Source organism: Pseudorca crassidens, chromosome 18, assembly GCF_039906515.1.
Source record: "Pseudorca crassidens isolate mPseCra1 chromosome 18, mPseCra1.hap1, whole genome shotgun sequence".
NCBI lineage: Eukaryota > Metazoa > Chordata > Mammalia > Artiodactyla > Delphinidae > Pseudorca > Pseudorca crassidens.
In genome coordinates this window covers 6,269,050-6,288,499 of record NC_090313.1, presented here as the reverse complement: position 1 = coordinate 6,288,499, position 19,450 = coordinate 6,269,050, and the positions used below count along the sequence as shown (strand labels likewise).

The 19,450-nt window shown below is 40.6% G+C and overlaps 1 protein-coding gene and 1 long non-coding RNA gene across 3 annotated transcripts in view; one reads left to right on the top strand and one right to left on the bottom strand.

The window, feature by feature from the left end:
- Window positions 1-19,450, bottom strand: part of EFNB2 (ephrin B2) — a 46,183-nt gene that overhangs the window by 3,922 nt on the left and 22,811 nt on the right. Inside the window, exons 2-4 of one of the 2 annotated variants that reach the window (XM_067712854.1) lie at window positions 18,700-18,983; window positions 2,337-2,429; window positions 1,497-1,610 (exon numbers count right to left, since the gene is read on the bottom strand). In XM_067712854.1, coding sequence (XP_067568955.1) covers window positions 1,497-1,610; window positions 2,337-2,429; window positions 18,700-18,983 — 491 coding nt within the window. The remainder of the gene's footprint in view (window positions 1-1,496; window positions 1,611-2,336; window positions 2,430-18,699; window positions 18,984-19,450) is intronic. The other variant, XM_067712853.1, reaches the window with a different exon arrangement.
- On the top strand, window positions 2,916-6,500 carry LOC137210844 (uncharacterized). Its single transcript, XR_010936746.1, has 2 exons — window positions 2,916-3,177; window positions 5,960-6,500. It is a non-coding gene; the product is annotated as an uncharacterized lncRNA (long non-coding RNA).

The window sequence follows — 19,450 nt, the reverse complement described above, 5'->3', positions numbered from 1 at the left end:
TTTGTAATAACTTATAAGGGAAAAGAATCGGAAAAAGAATATATGTGTGTATATATAACTGAATATCTATACATAACCGAATATATATATATATATGTATATATATAAAACTGAATCAGTGTGCCGTACACCTGAAACTAACACGGCATTGTAAGTCAGTTATACTTCAATTTTAAAAAATAGCTAAATGCAAACGGCAGAAGCCAGCCATCGGGGAGATGGAACTCCAGGTGGGACTTTGATGCTGCTCCCAGACCTCATTGCTTCCCTTCTATACATCATCATCCATCAGCTGCGTGGACAGGTTGCGACAGCCAGCCCTTGATCTTGCCCCACGCCTTAACCCAGGTCAGCCAGCCTGCGGCCACCACCAGGAGGAAGAAGGGAAGTGGCCGATTCTCCAGGTCAGCATCTGCCGCCCAGGCCATGCTGTTCTCGTGCCCTTTCTGGCTACCGTGGCTTCATGGGAATATCCAAACCGCCTGCCTTTAAAGACAAGCCCTGCCGACGGCTGGCTGGAGAGCCTGCAAAGAGGGATGGGGCCTGGGAAAACGTTCAACCCGTAACTCGTCTGTATTATTTGATTTACACTTAAAATATATTTGGAAGGCAGCAGAAAACTCTCACACGGAACAGACTGCCAACCCAAATGTTAAGCACTAAAAAATTGCCTGGCATCATTATATTATCCATTTATCAGTTTGTCATAAGAATTTGACACATCTTGTCATTGAAAGTTAGAAATAACAACTTTCCTCTTCGAAGCTTGGAAAGAGATGGAATATTGCTACAGATGCTAAATTCGCACGACTACCAACTAGGCATGCGGATCCCTAATACGGAACTGCTGACGTCTGCTCAGCGACCACCATATAAAAAATTCATTCCCGTGGTAACAAACACATAGCTATTTGTTCAAAGACCGCTAAAAAACCGAAGTTAAACGGCAGTCAATTTTATCCAGTATTCTAAACCTCTGCCAGGAATCCGTTTAATATTTTATTCTACACTGAAAATGTGAAAAAAAATTTTTGACGAAACCACCTGAAAAATGTGGCATTACGCAACATTTTAAGATGTTACCATCTTGAATGTAGAAGAGGATCAATCAGGCTCTCTGTGGATTAGATATAACTAGATGAAGCACTGGTACAGTTATATATACATTAACACTGGCTTGAAGCTAGGTTTGCAAACAGCACGATAAAGTGTCAGCCAATGAAAACAGCTTTGATCTGAAAGAGCAGTGCTAATAATTGGCACTTACAGCCAATTATGATGAATTCTACTCTTTTGAATGTAAGACTTCTGTGGGAATTAATTATTTTATTCTGGTTGAGTAATTGACAACAACTGATCGAGAGCAAAGATTACTGACTGCGGGAGCTACAAGTTCATCCTCCTGGTGCAGAAGTACTTGGACTCTGTTCTACCTGCTGTGATACGAGCAGTGTGGAACACACAGACCTAGGCACACATGGGTCACGCTGCTATACCTGGATTTGGTTTGACAAAAGGACTTGTTGTTGAACTTCTTCCATTTGTACCAGCTTCAAGTTCTGGCCGTCTTGTTGGATCATTATGCCTGGTTGACCCAGCGGAACTCGCATCTATATGAAAAACAAGCGATTACTTACAGCACAGACATCTGATGGGCTCTAGCTTTAGGAGCTGGATCTATATCTCAAGAGGCACAAATAGAAATGAACATAAGATTCTTTATGCAAAGTACTGTGAGATGCAAGAATATAATTTTCCTTTGAAAACAAAACGGTTCTACTAGTTATTTCAGAGGTTTAGATGGTGAGGCCATCTGTGGAAACCGTAGGGATTCTTGCATTTGGCAGGCAGAGCACTGCAGATGACATTTTAATTTAACTGAGTGAGTTGACTGACTACTATCCCAATTTCTAATTAGAAGAATATTTCTTTCTGCACAAGAGGTCATCTCTGTGTGAAAAGGCTCAGTGAACACAAGTCTTCTGTAGTCAAGATGCAGAAATGGGCAAAATGGCAGAAGCTTAGTTTGTATTCTGGATATTTTAATGGTGAACCAAAGAGGTGTTTTGCTTTTAAGAAGGAAAAATATATCTGTAGATACAGACATGGCAATAGACATTGTACCTGGCTGACCTCAACTTTTAGAAGTATCTCCAGTAAAAGAAGTGGGTTGCAACAACTTGAGGAAATCTGTCAGTGGCTCAAGGTGCAGAGAAAAGTTTACTTTGGAAACTAAACTGCAGAGTGAGTGAAGGCGCGTGTGGGCAACGCTGGCGCCATACTAGCTGGGGGCTCGACCAGATCAGTGGCTCCGTGAAGCAGCAGACGGTCTTTACCTTGTCCAACTTTCATGAGGATCTTCATGGCTCTTGTCTGGCACACCCCTCCCTCCTGGTTATCCAGGCCCTCCAAAGACCCATTTGATGTAGCTGATTAAAAATAAAATGGACAAAACAAAAAAAATAAAGAAAAAATCAGGAAATCAATAAGCCAAGTTTACATGAACATGAAATGTCTGAAAACAATTTGGAAAATAAGAATTCACCCTTAGTCACAAGTTTTCTTAAAGTATGGGATGCTGAAAGGCAAAACGAAAAAAATAAAGAAATAAAGAAAGATGGATATCGTCCACACTGCCGCACATATGACCTCTGGTTTCCAATGTACTTAAGTGCCTTCTCCTCCCTTTATAATTAACGGATTTTGTCTGATTCTACAGATAAAAGGGACAGCATCTTCCAAAAACCTGACTATTTTGGAGTTAACCTCCTAAAAGCAGAATAGTAAATACGGTAATTTCAAAACGTGGTAATCATCACACAGCACCTGCTTCCTCTACTATAGATTTCCTGCCTCAAGAACAATTACCTTGATGCTCCCTGTTTGTCAAGCATCCAACTTCTATAAACACTTGGAGAGGAGACTCCCACGCCCCTTTTCTTTCCTCAGCTTTGCTTGAGCTTAAAAGGTTGTACTAGAATGCAAGTCTTCCAATTCTGGAGTTTTCCTCCATCATTTTGTACTCGACCCGAAAGAACGGATGTGTTATTACCACCACCATCGACCTTGGTCAAACTCTTCAACCGAGCTCCCTGGTGCAGAAGAACTCTGAATGCACAGAGGGACTCACAGGTGCCCACTGCTCTCTGAGGGGCCTGGGACGGCTCAGGACCTAAGGTGAGGACTTGGTTCAGGTCCACCAGCTTGATGCCCTTCCCACCGCGAGAAGGAGGAGGAAAGACAGAACATTTGACCATTTTCGGTGTCTGTTTTTTACCAACAGCCTATGCCCTACTCTGTTTCAACCCATTGTTCTATCTCTTTAGGATGGTGAGTTCTCTGAAGAGCGCTGTAACTAAAGCTGTAAAAAGATAGGCTGCCAGGTACCTTGCTGAGGGACAGGATTTAAATTACAGGTCAAGTTCCAGAAGAGAAAAGGAGGTGGGGAGTGAGACGTTTTCATTCCTCCACAGTTCAAGGGGCAGGGAACGTAAGTGTTTCATAAACAATTCTGCCAGGTAAATCCTTCTCTACTTTAATTATCAAAGTTTTGTCAACTAACTCTATACTTTTAAAAGCACTGAAAAAGGGACAGATTTCCTGAAAAAAATTCATCCAAAGACATTCTTTTAATGGGCTGTTTGTTTTCCAAATGGTGGGGCAGCAGACAAGTTGGACAAGCATGCATGGAAATATGCATGCTGTGGGTAATTATCTTGGCTGGAAAACAAGGCCAGGATTGACTTGTCTTTGTGTTCTCAAGTTAGCGACTTTTACTTTCTGTGTTTTCCTTAATAATAATCGCTGCCTCTTGTGTGCAAAAATATCTCTTTGCTTATCTGAGTGTTTCCTTAAAGTCCAGCCTCACAATCATATCTCACTCTTCTTCTATTGCTGACACAGAGTTTCTCCTGGGAAACTGGGCAAAAGTTGCCATCAGTTTTTTGTTTTTTAGGGTGAAAAGTAGATAGTATCCTCTTGTAGATTGTTGAGAAAATGTGTGGCAGATAAATTAGAACAAATACCTAAGAACTAACTCTGCATGCTTCTGCGACTCTTAAAAAAAATCTTTTTTCCCCCCCATTTTCTCCATCTTCTTTCCCTTTTGTTTCTTCCAAACATGTACCTAAATTTCAAAGTATCCTTTCCTCCTAAAGGCTTAGAACAGTATGGATATCTACAAGCAGGCACTCTTTCTGGCCAATTTCAGAGCAGTGCTATGATCTTCACTTATTCACAGTTTTCTCATCTGATCTTTCTCAAGATGTAGGATATGCTTTTATATAGAAAGAAACAGTGGAAAGCGGATGTCTTTATTCGGCTGACAATTTCAAAGGTTTAGTTTACTTAATTCAAGTGGAATCTCCATGTTTTCTAATTAATATACACATAAATGCACCCCAATGCAAAGTTCAATGCCTAAGTTTTTCTTGCTAAAAGTTTAACACTAAGTTAACAAATGATAAAAATAAGATCTGAAGGGTGGTACCCAGAAAGAAAAAAGGTGTGTGTGGGGAGGAATATAGATTTACTGAATATTTATTTTAACCTTGAGATAAAAAGGTAAAAGGTTCAGGTCTAAAAGAAAAAAATAAAGGAATATGAGAAAGGACAGACAAGGCATGGCAGAGAACAGTCCCTGGTAAACAGAATTCAGAACTGCATCTGCAGAGGCAGAAACTACAGATGACTTCTGCTTTGTCAGTCTGGAAGTGCAAGAGGTGCACATAATCTGAGTGGCGTTTTCTTTTGATTTTAATGCGTAGGTCAGTGCCTTTTCTGAATACCAATGCCTTCGTGGAGAGCTCCCTTTTGTTTACTCAAAGTGATATCTGAAGAACTCCCAAATGTAAAGAACTCCAAAAGCATTCAAATTAAACTGCAATCTATAATCTAACATCCACAAACTATACATGGTAGGAAGAAAACTGGGTAGTGTGAGATGAAACGGCTTTGCATCTTTCACAGTGGAAACTTTTTTTATGCCTGGGGGAGGAAAAAACCCCTCAAGCCCTGGAGGTGCACAGAAGGCACCTGAAAATGCTGCCTTTGCTGAGTTCTTGGAGGCCGAGGCCACTGCTGGGATGGGGGAGGATGAGGGGAGAAGGGGGAGGGCAGGCCAAGAGGCAGAACTTTGGGAGTGAGGAGGGCTCTTCTGCTGCATTCTGGGCTCTGCATCTTTCCCCTTTAAGTCAGCTTGGAAGGTGCAAAGGCTACTGGAAGATACTGAAAAATTCATTCCTAACAACAAAACAGCATTCCCAATACTTGGCTGCTTAAAGGGGGGCTAAACTTTAAAATTCAGAGGAAATCCCCTGGCGGTCCAGTGGTTAGGACTCGGCGCTCTCACTGCTGGGGCCTGGGGTTCGATCCCTGGCTGGGGAACTAAGATCCCCGAAAGCCGAGTGGTGCAGCCCCCCCACCCCCAAAAAATATGGTTAGATGCTCCGCCAGGAAAGATTTTTGCCCCAAGTTAGGTATGATGTAAGCAGTCAGGGAAAAGCCTGGTTTTTGTTTTTGCTTTTTTTAAACATCTTTCTTGGAGTATAATTGCTTTACAATGGTGTGTTAGTTTCTGCTGTATAACAAAGTTTATCAGCTATACATATACATACATCCCCATATCTCCTCCCTCTTGTGTCTCTCTCCCACCCTACCCATCCCACCCCTCTAGGTGGTCACAGAGCACCCAGCTGATCTCCCTGTGCCATGAGGCTGCTTCCCACTAGCTATCTATTTTACGTTTGGCAGTGTATATGTGTCCATGCCACTCTCTCACTTCATCCCAGCTTACCCCTCCCCCTCCCCATGTCCTCAAGTCCATTCTCTACGTCTGCGTCTTTATTCCTGTCCTGCCCCTAGGTTCATCAGAACCTTTTTTTTTTAGATTCCATATATATGTGTTAGCGTACGGTATTTTTTTTTTTCTCTTTCTGACTTACTTCACTCTGTATGACAGGCTCTAGGTCCATCCACCTCACTACAGATAACTTGATTTCGGAAAACCCTGTTTCAAGATGTGAGCACCAACAGAAACTTCAGAAGGTCAACTTCATAGCAAGTTCAATTATAAAATAACTCAGAGTAACTTCAACTTACTTTATATTTGATCTCCTAGTAAAAATTAATGTCTCTTCCCCACGATCTGCTTAACATGGAGAGTAGAGAGCGTGGGCCTAACGCTAGAGCTGCCTGCCCACCTCACCACCTTGAGAAATGGCGCAGCTCAAAGTCTTCTGTCCTCATGGCGCCTCTTTACTGGCAGCGAATTCTGCAATAAAGCCTCAAGATTAATATTCTGATTTCTGCTGCAACAGCCAGTCACCAAGAAGCTTTAAAAGCCTTAGTGGCTGACTTTGAAATACAACAAGAAATTGCTAATGCTTGGGAACAAAATCTACCTCCATTTCAGGAGACGGTTTTGCAATTATTCTTATTGTTGATTTGAATGTATTGGGAATTTTTAACTTGGATAAAGTAAAAACAAACGGTTAACCTCATTCTACTTAGCTTTCCTTTGCGTCTCTCTAGCAGCAGCATCTAATGCCACCACAATCACAGTATTACTGTACTAACTGTATGAAACTGCATTTAATCATTTAGAGATAGAAAAACTAACACTGTTATATCTAAGCTTTTAGTGCCAGGCCTTTGTTTTTCCTTGGCCCAGGGAAAAAATAGACTTTATAAAATTAAAAATTACTAGAAAAGTATATCTAGTTAGAAAAGAGGTTTAATAAAGATACATGGGCATTTTATAGCGTGCTTTTAAAAGCTTTTGCTTCAGGGATCTAACTGCATGTAGTGAGTGCACTGAAATCACTAGATTGTTCCCCCAGGGCCTGATTTTAAGTGGGTGGAGATCATCGCTCAGCAAACAGTACCCTGAGTTCACAATGCCTAAAAGTTCCCTTCACATCCGAAAACTACTCCGCCAACATCCGGGCGTTCCCATTTATTTGTACACGAACTTATCTACGGTGTGCTGGTTATCTGAGTAGAAAAAAGAAGAACCAGTGGGCAAAGCAGACTGAAAGGGCAGGAATATTTCTGGCTGTGTTTTTTAGACTGTGCCCACGGAGAGGAAGTCCTATCGCATTTTAATGCGTCTTCATTTGGTTGTTACTGCTCTGCACACCAGGAAGGGTAAGCTGCTGCCTTGGATCTTGGCTGTTTTTATTTCAGTCTATCACTTCGGTAGTCAGATGGAGAATTAACTGCTGGATGTGTGCCGAAATATGGGTCCCATGCACAAAGAGGTTAGGAATGAGGGCAGCAGAAAAAAATTCTACAGAGTAAATGCATCCCTATGAAGAAGTATTCTTAGGTTATCATGGAAAGAATGAAACATCAAAATATACTATTGAGGACATTTTATACTATTTTACTTATTTGTTTATTTTTTTATTTGGCTGTGTGACACGGCACGTGGGATCTTAGCTCCCCGACCAGGGATCAAACCCGTACCCCCTGCGTTGGAAGTGTGGAGTCTTAACCACTGGACCGCCAGGGAAGTCGCTATACTAAATGTGGCTTACCGGGATGGGGCTGGGATGGGGTGGGGGGTTGATGGACACTCCAAAGCAAATAGTTTTTATGAACTTCATCAAAGAGGTCCACCAAAGAGACACAGATAATAAGCATACAGGGTCAGGAAAATGAGAGAGTTCAATTTTTTAGTAAGAATGAAAACTTTGTGTTTATATAAACTGCACATGACAAAATTTGCTCTTATTTGATTACACAACGAAGAGCATTTTATGAAAATCCTCTATCATCTTCTTGGCACTATTCTTGTCCATCATGTCATCATACACTGGCCCTGCTAATTCTGATTTCTTAGGGCAGCCTTTCAACATATCAGTCTCCTGAAACTCAACTCAAGAACTAGAAGAACTAGATGCCTATTACCTGGCAAACTTAGGAAATAAAAGAAGCAGAACCAAGTGAGAAACGTGAAAAGTAAAGCCATGACATTAAAATAAATATGACACATAAACTAGGTTACTGTTTTCTTCTAGCAGGGCTGACAAATTTTTGAGTGTCTAAAAACAAAAAATTAACTGAGGTATGTAAGTTGAAAACCAGAAGGCTGATAAAAATATAACTACCTAATGTGAATATAAAACTCAGGAAGCTAAGATCTACCCTACTTCACACCCTGACACGAATTCAAATTCAAAATATATGATGCACATTCAAAAAATGTACTAAAGAGACAGGAATTCAATTTCTAGAACTCAGTGTAGTTCAATGCCTTGGGTATCACGGTTATCCTTTAAGATACCAACTTAGAAGAAAAATTCTAACCATGGAAATGACAACAACCCCTGACTGCCAAAAATAAATGCCCTTTTCTTTAATTAATAAAAACTTCTGAAGCAAAAACATCTGTATAATGTGCCGAAAGGACGATGAAAAAAATCACTTCTTCTAACTTCTTCCTTTTTATATGCTTTTCTCTGTGGATTTATAGTCAAAGAAATGAGAATACACCACCATGATTTTCCAAAGGCCTCACTATTTTGCTTGGTGTAATATCAAAAAAAGTTCAGCAGGATTTCAACACATACGGCAGTTTATCCCAGAATGCCTGATCTTAGAGTAAAAGTTTTATAGATTCTTCTTAAAATGGCCTCGATTTGACAAAAGAAAAATACAAAGGAAGTTACAGGATGTGTGTGTTTTTCACCCAAGGAAACGGTGTTCCAGAACAATGGGATGAATCACCTGAACTAAACCCACATCATTCTGGTTGTGTTTTGAAATTTGAAAGCAGTAAGTCAGGCATTAAGAGGTAACAACTAGCTTAGCCCCAGTGACTTCTTTATAGCACAATTAAGTAGTTTCTCCACTAGACAGAACGCTTTGGAAAAATGAGTTAAAAAACCAGAGTCACAATTTAGCCCATCCTCCCATATTAAAATATGAGTAAAGATACCAAGTATCCCGTGTAAATGGATGTTCTCGAATAAAATGGTATAATTTTATTTCCTCAATGTTAAATGTTCACCATGAGCAATGATAGGATATTCTACTGACAGCTTAGAAATGAGAGTTTTGAGAAATGTAACCCTGAAACTTTTGTAAACTGCTTTTGTTTCTGTATTCACTGAAAGATTGGATGACATATTACTTTGCCACCTTCACTCTTTTGGGAAGAGGGAAGATACAAAGATACAAAGAACTGAGTCTAAAGGTGCCAATATATGTTAGTATATTTCCTATCTCCCGTGTTATGCGAGCCTTGGACGTTGAGGGAGGTCAGCCTATAGAGAGAACGGTAGTAAACACCATCCCTAGAACATAAGAAATTCCATCACAGCTTACTCATTAAACCTCTTCACCATTAAGAAGTGTATACAAAAATTAAGGTAGTGACAATCACTGAAGATGCTAAGAGTCATAGTCATCTTTGACGAGATAGTCCTGAAAAGCCACTGACTATATACAACCAGAGTGGAAAAGAACAGGTGGTAAATGTGAGTGTGCAAGTATGTGCACACATAGCAGGGATATGTCAGTGACAGAAATACCTTCCAGGCTCAGTGGGTGCTCTGACACTTTCCTGAGAAAGATCAAATAGGCCTGGTAATAAATCACCTGGCCCCTCTTTTTACAAGAGGCATGCTTAAACACACGAGATCATTTATGAGTGGCTTACTTTCTTTCCCCTCAAAATATTGCTTGCAACACCTTGATGTCTTGATTTTTCATAAATTCTGTTGCGGGAAAACATCCTTTTCTGAGTCTAAAATTTTATTGCTACAAGTTATGATGATTTATGCAGGTAGAATCTCTCATTAGGCAAGAAAAATTTTCAACAAGATTTCATTAAAAAACTTTACATCTAGCGTGCTTTCAGGGAGTTAATCTTAGTGTCACAATGATTCAGAATGAATTGTGAGAATGTGATAGTCAATGGTTAAAGCATAATTTACCTTTATACATGAGAGTCAACCTTAATATGGGCTGAAACCTACTAAGGAAGAAGAATCATGTTTTAAAAATAGGGGGCCAGATGACCACTTCAATATAATGACCAAACTCACGTTAAAAAAAAAAAAAGAATGATGTCAGAGTTCTAAAGATAAAACATAATTCCCTATTGTCTATATTAGCTTTACTTAAGCATTCTGATTTTTTTTAAAATATGAGACTTCCTGGTCAAGAGATAGTGATAACATCTAATAAAAATATTCTGAGCCATGAAGAAACATGTGTTTGCATGAATTATTTCTAGCACACAATTTCTAGCCCATCCCGAGTTTTTGACGGTCTTCATCATTGACATATCTTTGTGGAGATGTGGAAATGTCTAGAGAGCGAAGGGTCAGAGTGAAAAGTTCACAGTGGGGAGGGCACACATCCCAGAAGCCTCGTGCTCAGTCTGCTGTCACTAATCGCCTGCAATGATATTAATGACCCAGTAATTGGGAGACCGCGGCACTGAAGTGGAAAACCTCCATCTGAGGCAGAGTTCACCTCTGGGTGGTAGGGCTTCACCAGTGACTGAATTAATGTTTGCTGACAGCTTAGAACATAACACTGTAGATGAGAAAATGCACCACTCTGATGGCATAATAGCTTAGATGGACATGATGTTATTTGCTTTGACCATCTAGAGACCAGTGGTAACCCCGGTAAAGTGCCCTGTCTGAATTTGCCCTACACATGAACCTAATTCCGTTCAGGGGATGTGTTCTATGCTCCAAGAAGCCAGAGCAATTTTCCACATGTTTGCTTCAATAAAAGAATACCTTCATCTCCTGGTTTACCATCAGGAACAAGGAAACTGGGTTACTCCACTAATGCAGAAAGCCATTTGCAAAGCAGGACTGTCTTTTAGCAACACACAGCCTAGCTCCTCTTTGAAGTGATCAGTTACGCTCCTGACAGAGGTTCTGCCTGTCCATCCATCTGCTCATCCATCCATCTATACACTTATCCACTCATCCACCCATCCACCCATCTACCCATGCATCCATCCCTCCCTCCCTCCTTCCATCCATCCACCTGTCCACTCATCCACCCATCCACCCATGCATCCATCCCTCCCTCCCTCCTTCCATCCATCCACCTGTCCACTCATCCACCCATCCACCCATCCATCCACACAAACTGTAGCACTTGTATACTTGGCTAAGGAAATTTGAAGTTTCTTACTACCTCTTTTGTACATTTGAGAGATTTTTATTATTTTTAATTTTACTATTTAGCCACTTCCCATTGAGGGCCTCAAAGTACATTTGACCCTTGAACAACATGGGGGTTAGGGGCACCAACCCCTACCTAGTCGAAAATCCGAGTACAATTTATAGTCAGCCCTCCGTACCCGCAGTTATTCCATATCCACGGATTCAACCAACAGCAGACAGTGCAGTGCTGGAGGATTTACTACTGAAAAAAATCTGCATGTAAGTGGACCCAAGCAGCTCAAACCTGTGTTGTTCAAGGGTCAACTGTACTCGATAAAACACAAAGCACAGTCTTATTGACGAAATGGAATTGATTGATAGTAGCTCTAAAAAGAAAAAAGAAAATTCAGGAGACCCGACAAATTTCTATTACAACCACCATTAACCAATGGCCCTTTCTCCTTTCCTACTGCTCTGTAGAATTTCTTAGGTCAACTTTGGGGCCCATGACTGAAGTTAGTTATACGTTACAACAAAGGACAGGGCCTCTGGCCCAACACGTCTGATACAAACACAGAGTTGTCTGATATCCAGTTCGAGCAGCATCCTTGCATTGCTACGTATGCACTATGTATGTACATATGCTCTCTTGACTGTCACTATGTATGTGACGTGTATGTACTCGTACTCTCTTTACCATACTCTGTAAGTAGTGTGCTTTGGACTAGACCATCTTTCCTCTTGCTTTGTGTACATGTATATGCTTGGTGACCCAGGAGACACTGTCATAAACTAATGACGTTGGTCTAAGGGTCTGACAACCCGGTTTGAGTTTTGCCCCTGACATTTCAATGGCTGTGTGAACTGTACTAAACTACTCACACTTTCCAAGTTCTGTTTTCTCACAGTGATAAAAATTCCTCTGTCACCTGTCCTTTGAGACTGTAAAGTGACAGTCTCAAAGAGTGTGTGAGGCCGTAACACTTCCCTCTAAGTGATCAAACACCCAGCCTGAGATTTCAGACGGTTAGGAACAAACGTGGGACTCTTAAAAACTATATAAATAAGTTTTCGCCAAGTAATCTTTTCATGTCTGTCTAATGCCTCTTGGCTATTTCTTAAAGTACTTTATTTTGCTTTAAATTTTGATGATAAATATTTAAAGGCTATTAAGAAAGAACTCATTCTCATGCTTGTACAAAGATGTCTCCAGGACTGTTCAGTTATTTACAAGTCTAAGTAAACTTTGCAAAAGCTATAAATACAGGTGCTAGAGATATTAAGATGTATTTTATGAAATAGTAAAGGCAGTTTTACTCTGAGCAATTCCTAAATAATCCTTTTTTTCCAAGGAATCGCCTTCATTTCTCATCTGCTCTTATTTTACATAGGAGGTTTTCAGTCTCTCCCCATTGCTTTAAGAACCAGTCATCTTGTCCGTTCATGAGTTATTTTGGGAATAAGAAACAGTGCTCACAGGGCAATCTCTGTCTAGCTTTAAATGAGATAAGCTGTCACTACTGCCTAGGTGACGCAGTTGAATATGAACAGAGTCTCAATCTACAATAGCCTAATCCTCCTAAACCCTGACAGATACGGGATAAATACCCCAATGACCATGACTCCATCAGACCCGCGAGCCAGAAGCTTCTCAGCACAAGCTGCAACTGAGCAGAAGTTGAGATTTTATTCCTTAAAGTATAAAGAATTTAAGCTGTATTCATATTAAATTGAACAAGGAGCTTTACTGATATACTCTAGGAGAGAGCCTTCAATATGGTCAGAAAAGGATTTTATGTTAAGTTAAAAAATAATAGAAATTCGGGGGACTTCCCTGGTGGTCCAGTGGTTAAGACTCCGTGCTCCCACTGCAGGGGGTGCGGGTTCAGTCCCTGGTCAGGGAACTAAAATCCCACAAGCTGTGTGGCACGGCTGAAAAAAAAAAAAAAAAAAGAGAAAGAAAAAGAAATGATGCTTTTCCTTACCAGACTAGTGAAATGATGTAGTGTCCCAGCTTGTCTCAGTGACAAGGCAACCCTGACATGTACGTTTTTCTCTAAAAGAATATTTATACTACATTGGAATGTTGCTGAAATGATCAATAATAATAAGCCTTTCCTTTGTGTAACAAGGAACAGAGAAAAGGCCCTGGCAAGGCTGGTGAGATGGTAAGTGGGGGATGATTATATGTGTAGAACCCTCCTCCCAGTCTGTCTCTTTTGAGACTTAGGGAGGATCTACTAACAAGCTTGGGCAATTCCACCAACAAAAAAAATCCATAAATGCGTGTTTCTTGGTAAGGAAAGCCCAAGGACAAAAGAACTTTTATAACACTCCAAAAAGACAAAAAAGAGGGAAGATCTTATAATTAAGTTACGCAGCATTACTGAAACTTGGACGATCACTGGAATTTCATTTTGTGGACGGCATTTCAAATAAGTGACACTTTTTGAGCCCATCTTCCCCGCCCGCCAGCTCTCAGGAGAGCCCAGGCTGTCTCGCACCAGCCCCCCACCTCGCCTCCCCACAAAGAGACCCTCAGTTGTCCTTATTTGGTGCCAGCCATGGAGGCAAGCACTTTACATACATCACCCCATCTAAATGCACATCATCCCCAGCTGACAGATGAGGAGACTGAGGCAGACTGGGTAAGTTACTTGCCGAAGGACATTCAAGAACCCAGATCTGCTTGACTTGGGACTCTCAGCTAACTACCATGTTCATCTGTCGCTCTAAGTGCTGTGTGTGTGTATCCTCCAAACACCCAAGATTCTGATGACCATTCTATTACAAAGCCAACCGTCGTAGGTTAAAAATAAAAATGTGTTTAAATGCTTGAATTCACCAATGGTATGCAAGGTATCGAACGTAAATCCCCACCTCAAAGCCAGATAAGTGACAGGCTGATGTTGTCACGACCTTGAACTTGATGATGTTTAGTGATGGAAATGTAGATTTTGCTACCTTTATCATATAAATAAGTCATCAATCAAAGCACATAATCACGTTACAGAGGCCACACATATATTCTAAAATAAATCTAGGGCTTCCTTGGTGGCGCAGTGGTTAAGAATCCACCTGCCACCGCAGGGGACACGGGTTCGAGCCCTGGTCTGGGACGATCCCACATGCCGCGGAGCAACTAAGCCCGTGTGCCACAACTACTGAGCCTGTACTCTAGAGCCCGTGCACCACAACTACTGAAGACCGCGTGCCTAGAGCCCGTGCTCCACAACAAGAGAAGCCACCGCAATGAGAAGCCCATGCACTGCAACAAAGAGTAGCCTCCACTCACCACAACTAGAGAAAGCCCGCGCGCAGCAATGAAGACCCAACGCAGCCAAAAATAAATAAATTAAAAAAAAATAATTAAAAAAAAAGATATCTATATGTAAAAGTATATTTGAAACCTCCCATAACCATTTTGCTAGGGAAAGGGCTTACAGTACATTCAGTATATTTTAGTGCCACTTGCTACACTTACTCCCAGAAATAAGTAAATCAAAAACAGAAAAGAAAAACACAAACAAACAAAAAAAGGAAAACAAACACTCAACAAAAATACAGGAATGGAATCTGCTGTTCTTCTGTTTTGATTCTTTAAGAATAGTGTTTCCTTATATTTGTGTGCAAGCATTTTAATTTATTTTGCATTTTTGCTCAGAAGTGGAGTTGATGTCTGAAAAACAGCAAAGCTGACTGAGGAGTTTCCTAATTTTATATGCTCTGATAAAATTTTTTTTAAAAATTGCTTTGGAGAATGAAACCAGTGAAGGGCCTAAGAAATGGTGACTCATTCAAATTCATTCAGTGTTTCTCAAGGAAGACTTTCCCAGGCAAGGAAAGCAAGGAGTGGCTTTTGGAAGGACCACTGTGAACACAGCAGGGTGTAGTTTCAGAGCAACGTTTAATCGAACAGGCATTAGAAATGATGACTTTTAGATTATTCCACAAATCCATGTCTTGGCTACAGATTTGAGGTAAAATAATGTAAAAAATCACACAAAGCTAAACTGGGAGGTGCCTCGGGCATAAGGTGTTCTTTCCAACAGCTGGGCTGTGCCCATCGTTCACTTAAAAAGTATCCACACAGTGGCATTCATTTTCATCCATCTCTGACTCACATGATTTTGGTAGTGTGATGAAAACCTCTTTGTAGGTATTTTGCAAGGTTTTATGCTGAGGCTGGATGACCAAGCCATGGAACCTTCGTAAGGGCAGATACTGCAAAGGGCCTCCACACCAGAATTTCTGACTCATTCAGCTCCGGGTTATCACTTCTAAAAAGAAACTGGAAACCAAGCACAGAAAGTGTCTACAAGAAAAGCTTTTGACACAATTATGTATGAAGGCTGAGAACACAGTTAGGAATGCTTGCCTTGTATTAACTGGTGTGTTTTTCTAAGACAGAGCTTCCCTTGACAATGGGCCACTTCAGAACAGATAGTTATTTTATAAACTTAAAAAAATTTTTAAAGACATGATCAAAACAACTGTAGATTATATAAAATGTTTACTTTCTTTTTAAGGCAATGAAGAATCTGAATGTAATGACAAACAGACCAAATGGTTGTAACCTCCCCACCTCTGGATCATTTAATATTAGGAGATTTTATTATGCAAATTAAACCCAAGTCTAATGACTGAAACAGGTCACCTGAAAAAGTCAATTCTCAACATTAAGAAAACCCATATATATCATTTTGCCACATGTCAAAGCAAATAATCATCTAGGAGAAAAACTAATGAGGATGCATGTCATTTTGTCGTGTCATTTCCTAGGGGAATTTAGTGGATACTCGGTAGGTTTAAAAGTACACTCCCAGTTAAAAAGTAATGTTGACTTCTAGAACTTAAAAGTGTGATGCCTGTATTTTAAACCTGGTAACACTACAAATCAAATTCAATGTCTTTAAAGAGTTTACAGCAGATCCTGTCCATTCAACTGGAGAAGAGCCACCCTGACGAGAGATCCCATACTGGATGTGTATGTCTAACCATAAAACGGTTTGGAACTAGAGACTTCCATCATTAGCCAGAATAACAACAACAACAACAGTAAAAGCAGTTTCTAGAGAAGAAATCAAAATTCAAAGAAATGAAGTGACTTTCTCGTTAAGCTCACACAGGACGACTAGAACCCAGGTCTCTGGGTTCCTGGCCCAGTGCTCCTGGAATCAGTTCATCTAGGGAATGACCGAACAACATCAATTCCAAGTCAGTCCATTGGCAACTTGGACTGTTCGCCTCTGGGGTTATGAAGCACTGCCCCAAACTATCACTTCTCTTCTTCCCTCCTATGGAAAGAAACCAGGACACAATAACGATGCTGTTCATACTAATACTCTTGGTTATGAAGGTGCTTACTAGCTAGACAGGAAGATTTGGAGTCAAACACATGTCATATGCTTTGTAGCAACTCAAAAATACCAACATTGTTAACTCTCTCAAAGTTGAAGTGGTGATTTGCAGTGTTACGGGCAGTGTTCCATCATGCCGCCTAGTGTAGTACTGTTTTAAGTGGAGTGTGACTCTGTGTGTATGTGTGAGTGATCACTGGCTGTGGAAAGCACTGACTCTGAAAAATCTAATTGTCTGGGTGCCTTGTGATTCTCAAAGAAGCAATGGAAAGTCAGCATTAACTTTTTCAACTCTTTTGAGAGTTGTACTTCTCATCCTTCATTTCCCTTTCAGGGAAAGCTGTCCATCCATTGGCTTTGCTGGAGGATGGGTGGGAAACGGGGCCTGCGTTTCCCGAAGTATCTGAAGTGTCTTCCTATGTCTGTGACGTGGCGCAAGTCTTTCAACTCTGTGCTCTGAGTCTCCCTGAGCTCCTGGCCACCCTCTGAGCCCTGGGCCCTTCCCCACCCAGCCTGTAACAACCACCCAACCAGCAGCATTCAAACTTGAAACCCTCATCTCTATTTTCAGAACAATTCTTGTATCCCGGGCTACCACGTGCTTTTCCGGGTGTGGTGGCTTACCTCCCTGAAGAGCCAGTCGGCAGCCAGGGCTGCAGGTGCAGTTTTAGAGACGTATTTCACTCTGAGGAACATCTATCTTCAGGCACCCCCTCGTCCTTTTCCCCACCCTATTCAGGGGTCTTAACCTGCTTAATGAATTCAGTAGGGTGGGTCCCTATAAATGCTATGCTAAAAACGTCCTGGTAAACAGTCCTACTTAAAAAGACTTTTTTTAAGACACTGTTGGACTTCCAAAAGCTTAAGGTTTCCATTTATTTTGTCTAATGACTATTTTATATTTTCAAAGATTTCCCTCTTACTTCATACACTTTACCACCCCATCTGCTTGTCCCAGCCCTCAAAATGCTTTTATTTTCATTTTATGATCATTGTGCTTTAAAATCTATAATTCACCACTTTCTCTTTTTGTTACTTATTCTCACTAAGCCACTCTATGTGTATCACGTTGGTTTAAAACTACGTTTTCAGCCTCTGTGGCATTTCAGGTTCACAGCAAAGAACAAGGATTAGACGGCTATGACCACCTTTGTTTTAATTACTAATGAGTGTATATTGTTGAGTATTTAATAAGTAGTCAATGAATTATTGATTTTGCACTCTCAAGAGCAGCTAGGAGGTAGAGAAAGCCAGAGTTTCAACCTGATCACCCAGAGATGGGAGAGCACACCCAGCAGACAGCAGCTCAGTACCTCTGACGACCTGGAGCTCATCATGACGAGTGAGTGCAGACTCCCACCAAAGAAACCAAGAAAAACCATTTCATTGCTTGCCTGATGTGAACAGCTATCCTAGTCACCCAGACTGCACTCAGACAGACCCTGGGCCTGGAACAATCTAACTCTGTGCCAGCTGGTGACCTGCACCCAGTAGGCACGTGTTTCATCAGATTTCACAGCCTCAGGAGTGAACAGTAGCTCAGATAGGACCCAAAGGATACACAGTATCTGTTCCTAAAACCATGTGTCAAATTATTGTATAGGTAGATAAAAAAGTAATTCATTGAACAAACCCAAGTTTTTTTCTTATTCTTCCAAACCTGGTTTTAATGGCGCCCATGTACTAGTGTGGGTTGCCTGTAACTCCCATTCTTGGAACCTACAAGCTCCATGAGGAATGGGTACCACTTTACCATCTTGTTCACTGTTGAACCCCTAGCATTTATGCAGTTTCTGGCACAGAGTAAATACTAAATGAATGAGTGAATGGATGAATGGATGGATGAATGGATGAATGGATGGATGAAGAGAAAAGTCATTGCACAAGATTCACCTATCAAAATCTCACCAATGGTTCTTAAAAATGGTTTTGTCAGTAGAGATGCTGAATATATTCATATATATCCACTTATTTCAATACTACAAAAACTCTAGGAGGCTTTTTCTCTTTGGGTATCTATGTTAATGAGGAGTACTAGTACAGGGGTCCCTCATTCAACTAGGGCTTCTTTAAAAAACTTTTCAGCAAAGATTCCCACCCAATTGTTTGCCACAGTAATAATTTTAAGGAAACAAAAATTGATACAAACCTATTTAGCTTATCCTAATTTCTATAACATAAATGAATAGAATTATACTTACATATAATGTAATAATCTCTGTTCTTCTGAAATTCTAGACCCCAGAGGTTAGGGCTGAATTCTTGGAACTTGATAGTGAATTTTACATCTTGGTCTGGTCTGGCACAGTTGAGGAGAGGCGTATTTTCCTTCTTAATAGTGCATCTGTCTGCTTGGTCTTTATCCACCATATAAACTTTATAATATTCATACTGGCCAACAGTTTTAGAGTCCACTTTGGGGCAAATAATATCCAATTTGTCTCCTATCTGTGGGTATAGAACCAGTCCTTGTCCAGGCAGAAATCTAAAAGCATAAAAAAAAAAAGCGCCACTGAGTTGATAAACAAGTAACAGTATTAATGATAATGACAATATGGCCAGAGAACATCAAGAATTCCAAACCACAGTTTTATAGAGCCACACTTTTATTGACCAAACATATCTGAGTTCAGATCAGCATGGGATGAATGTATTTAGGAATTAAGCTTTAAAGAAAAAAAAAATAAGAAAAAAAAGAAACCACATTCCTGACTTTACCCAGTAGGATCAAGGCAACCTACTGACATTTCTTTACCGCCCCCTCGCTTGTAATATTTCAGTGCTCCTTTGTGTAACTTCACAATGACTTTTCCTTGGTGGTGAGTCAGACCTTCCCATCTGCTCATTATTTTTTAACCACTGGCAGCCTCAGTTTATTGGGCACGCCACAGAAAGAGGGCAGCAATTCCAGGGAGCAGTGGATGCGCTAAGACTTTGTTGTTCTGTTAGTTT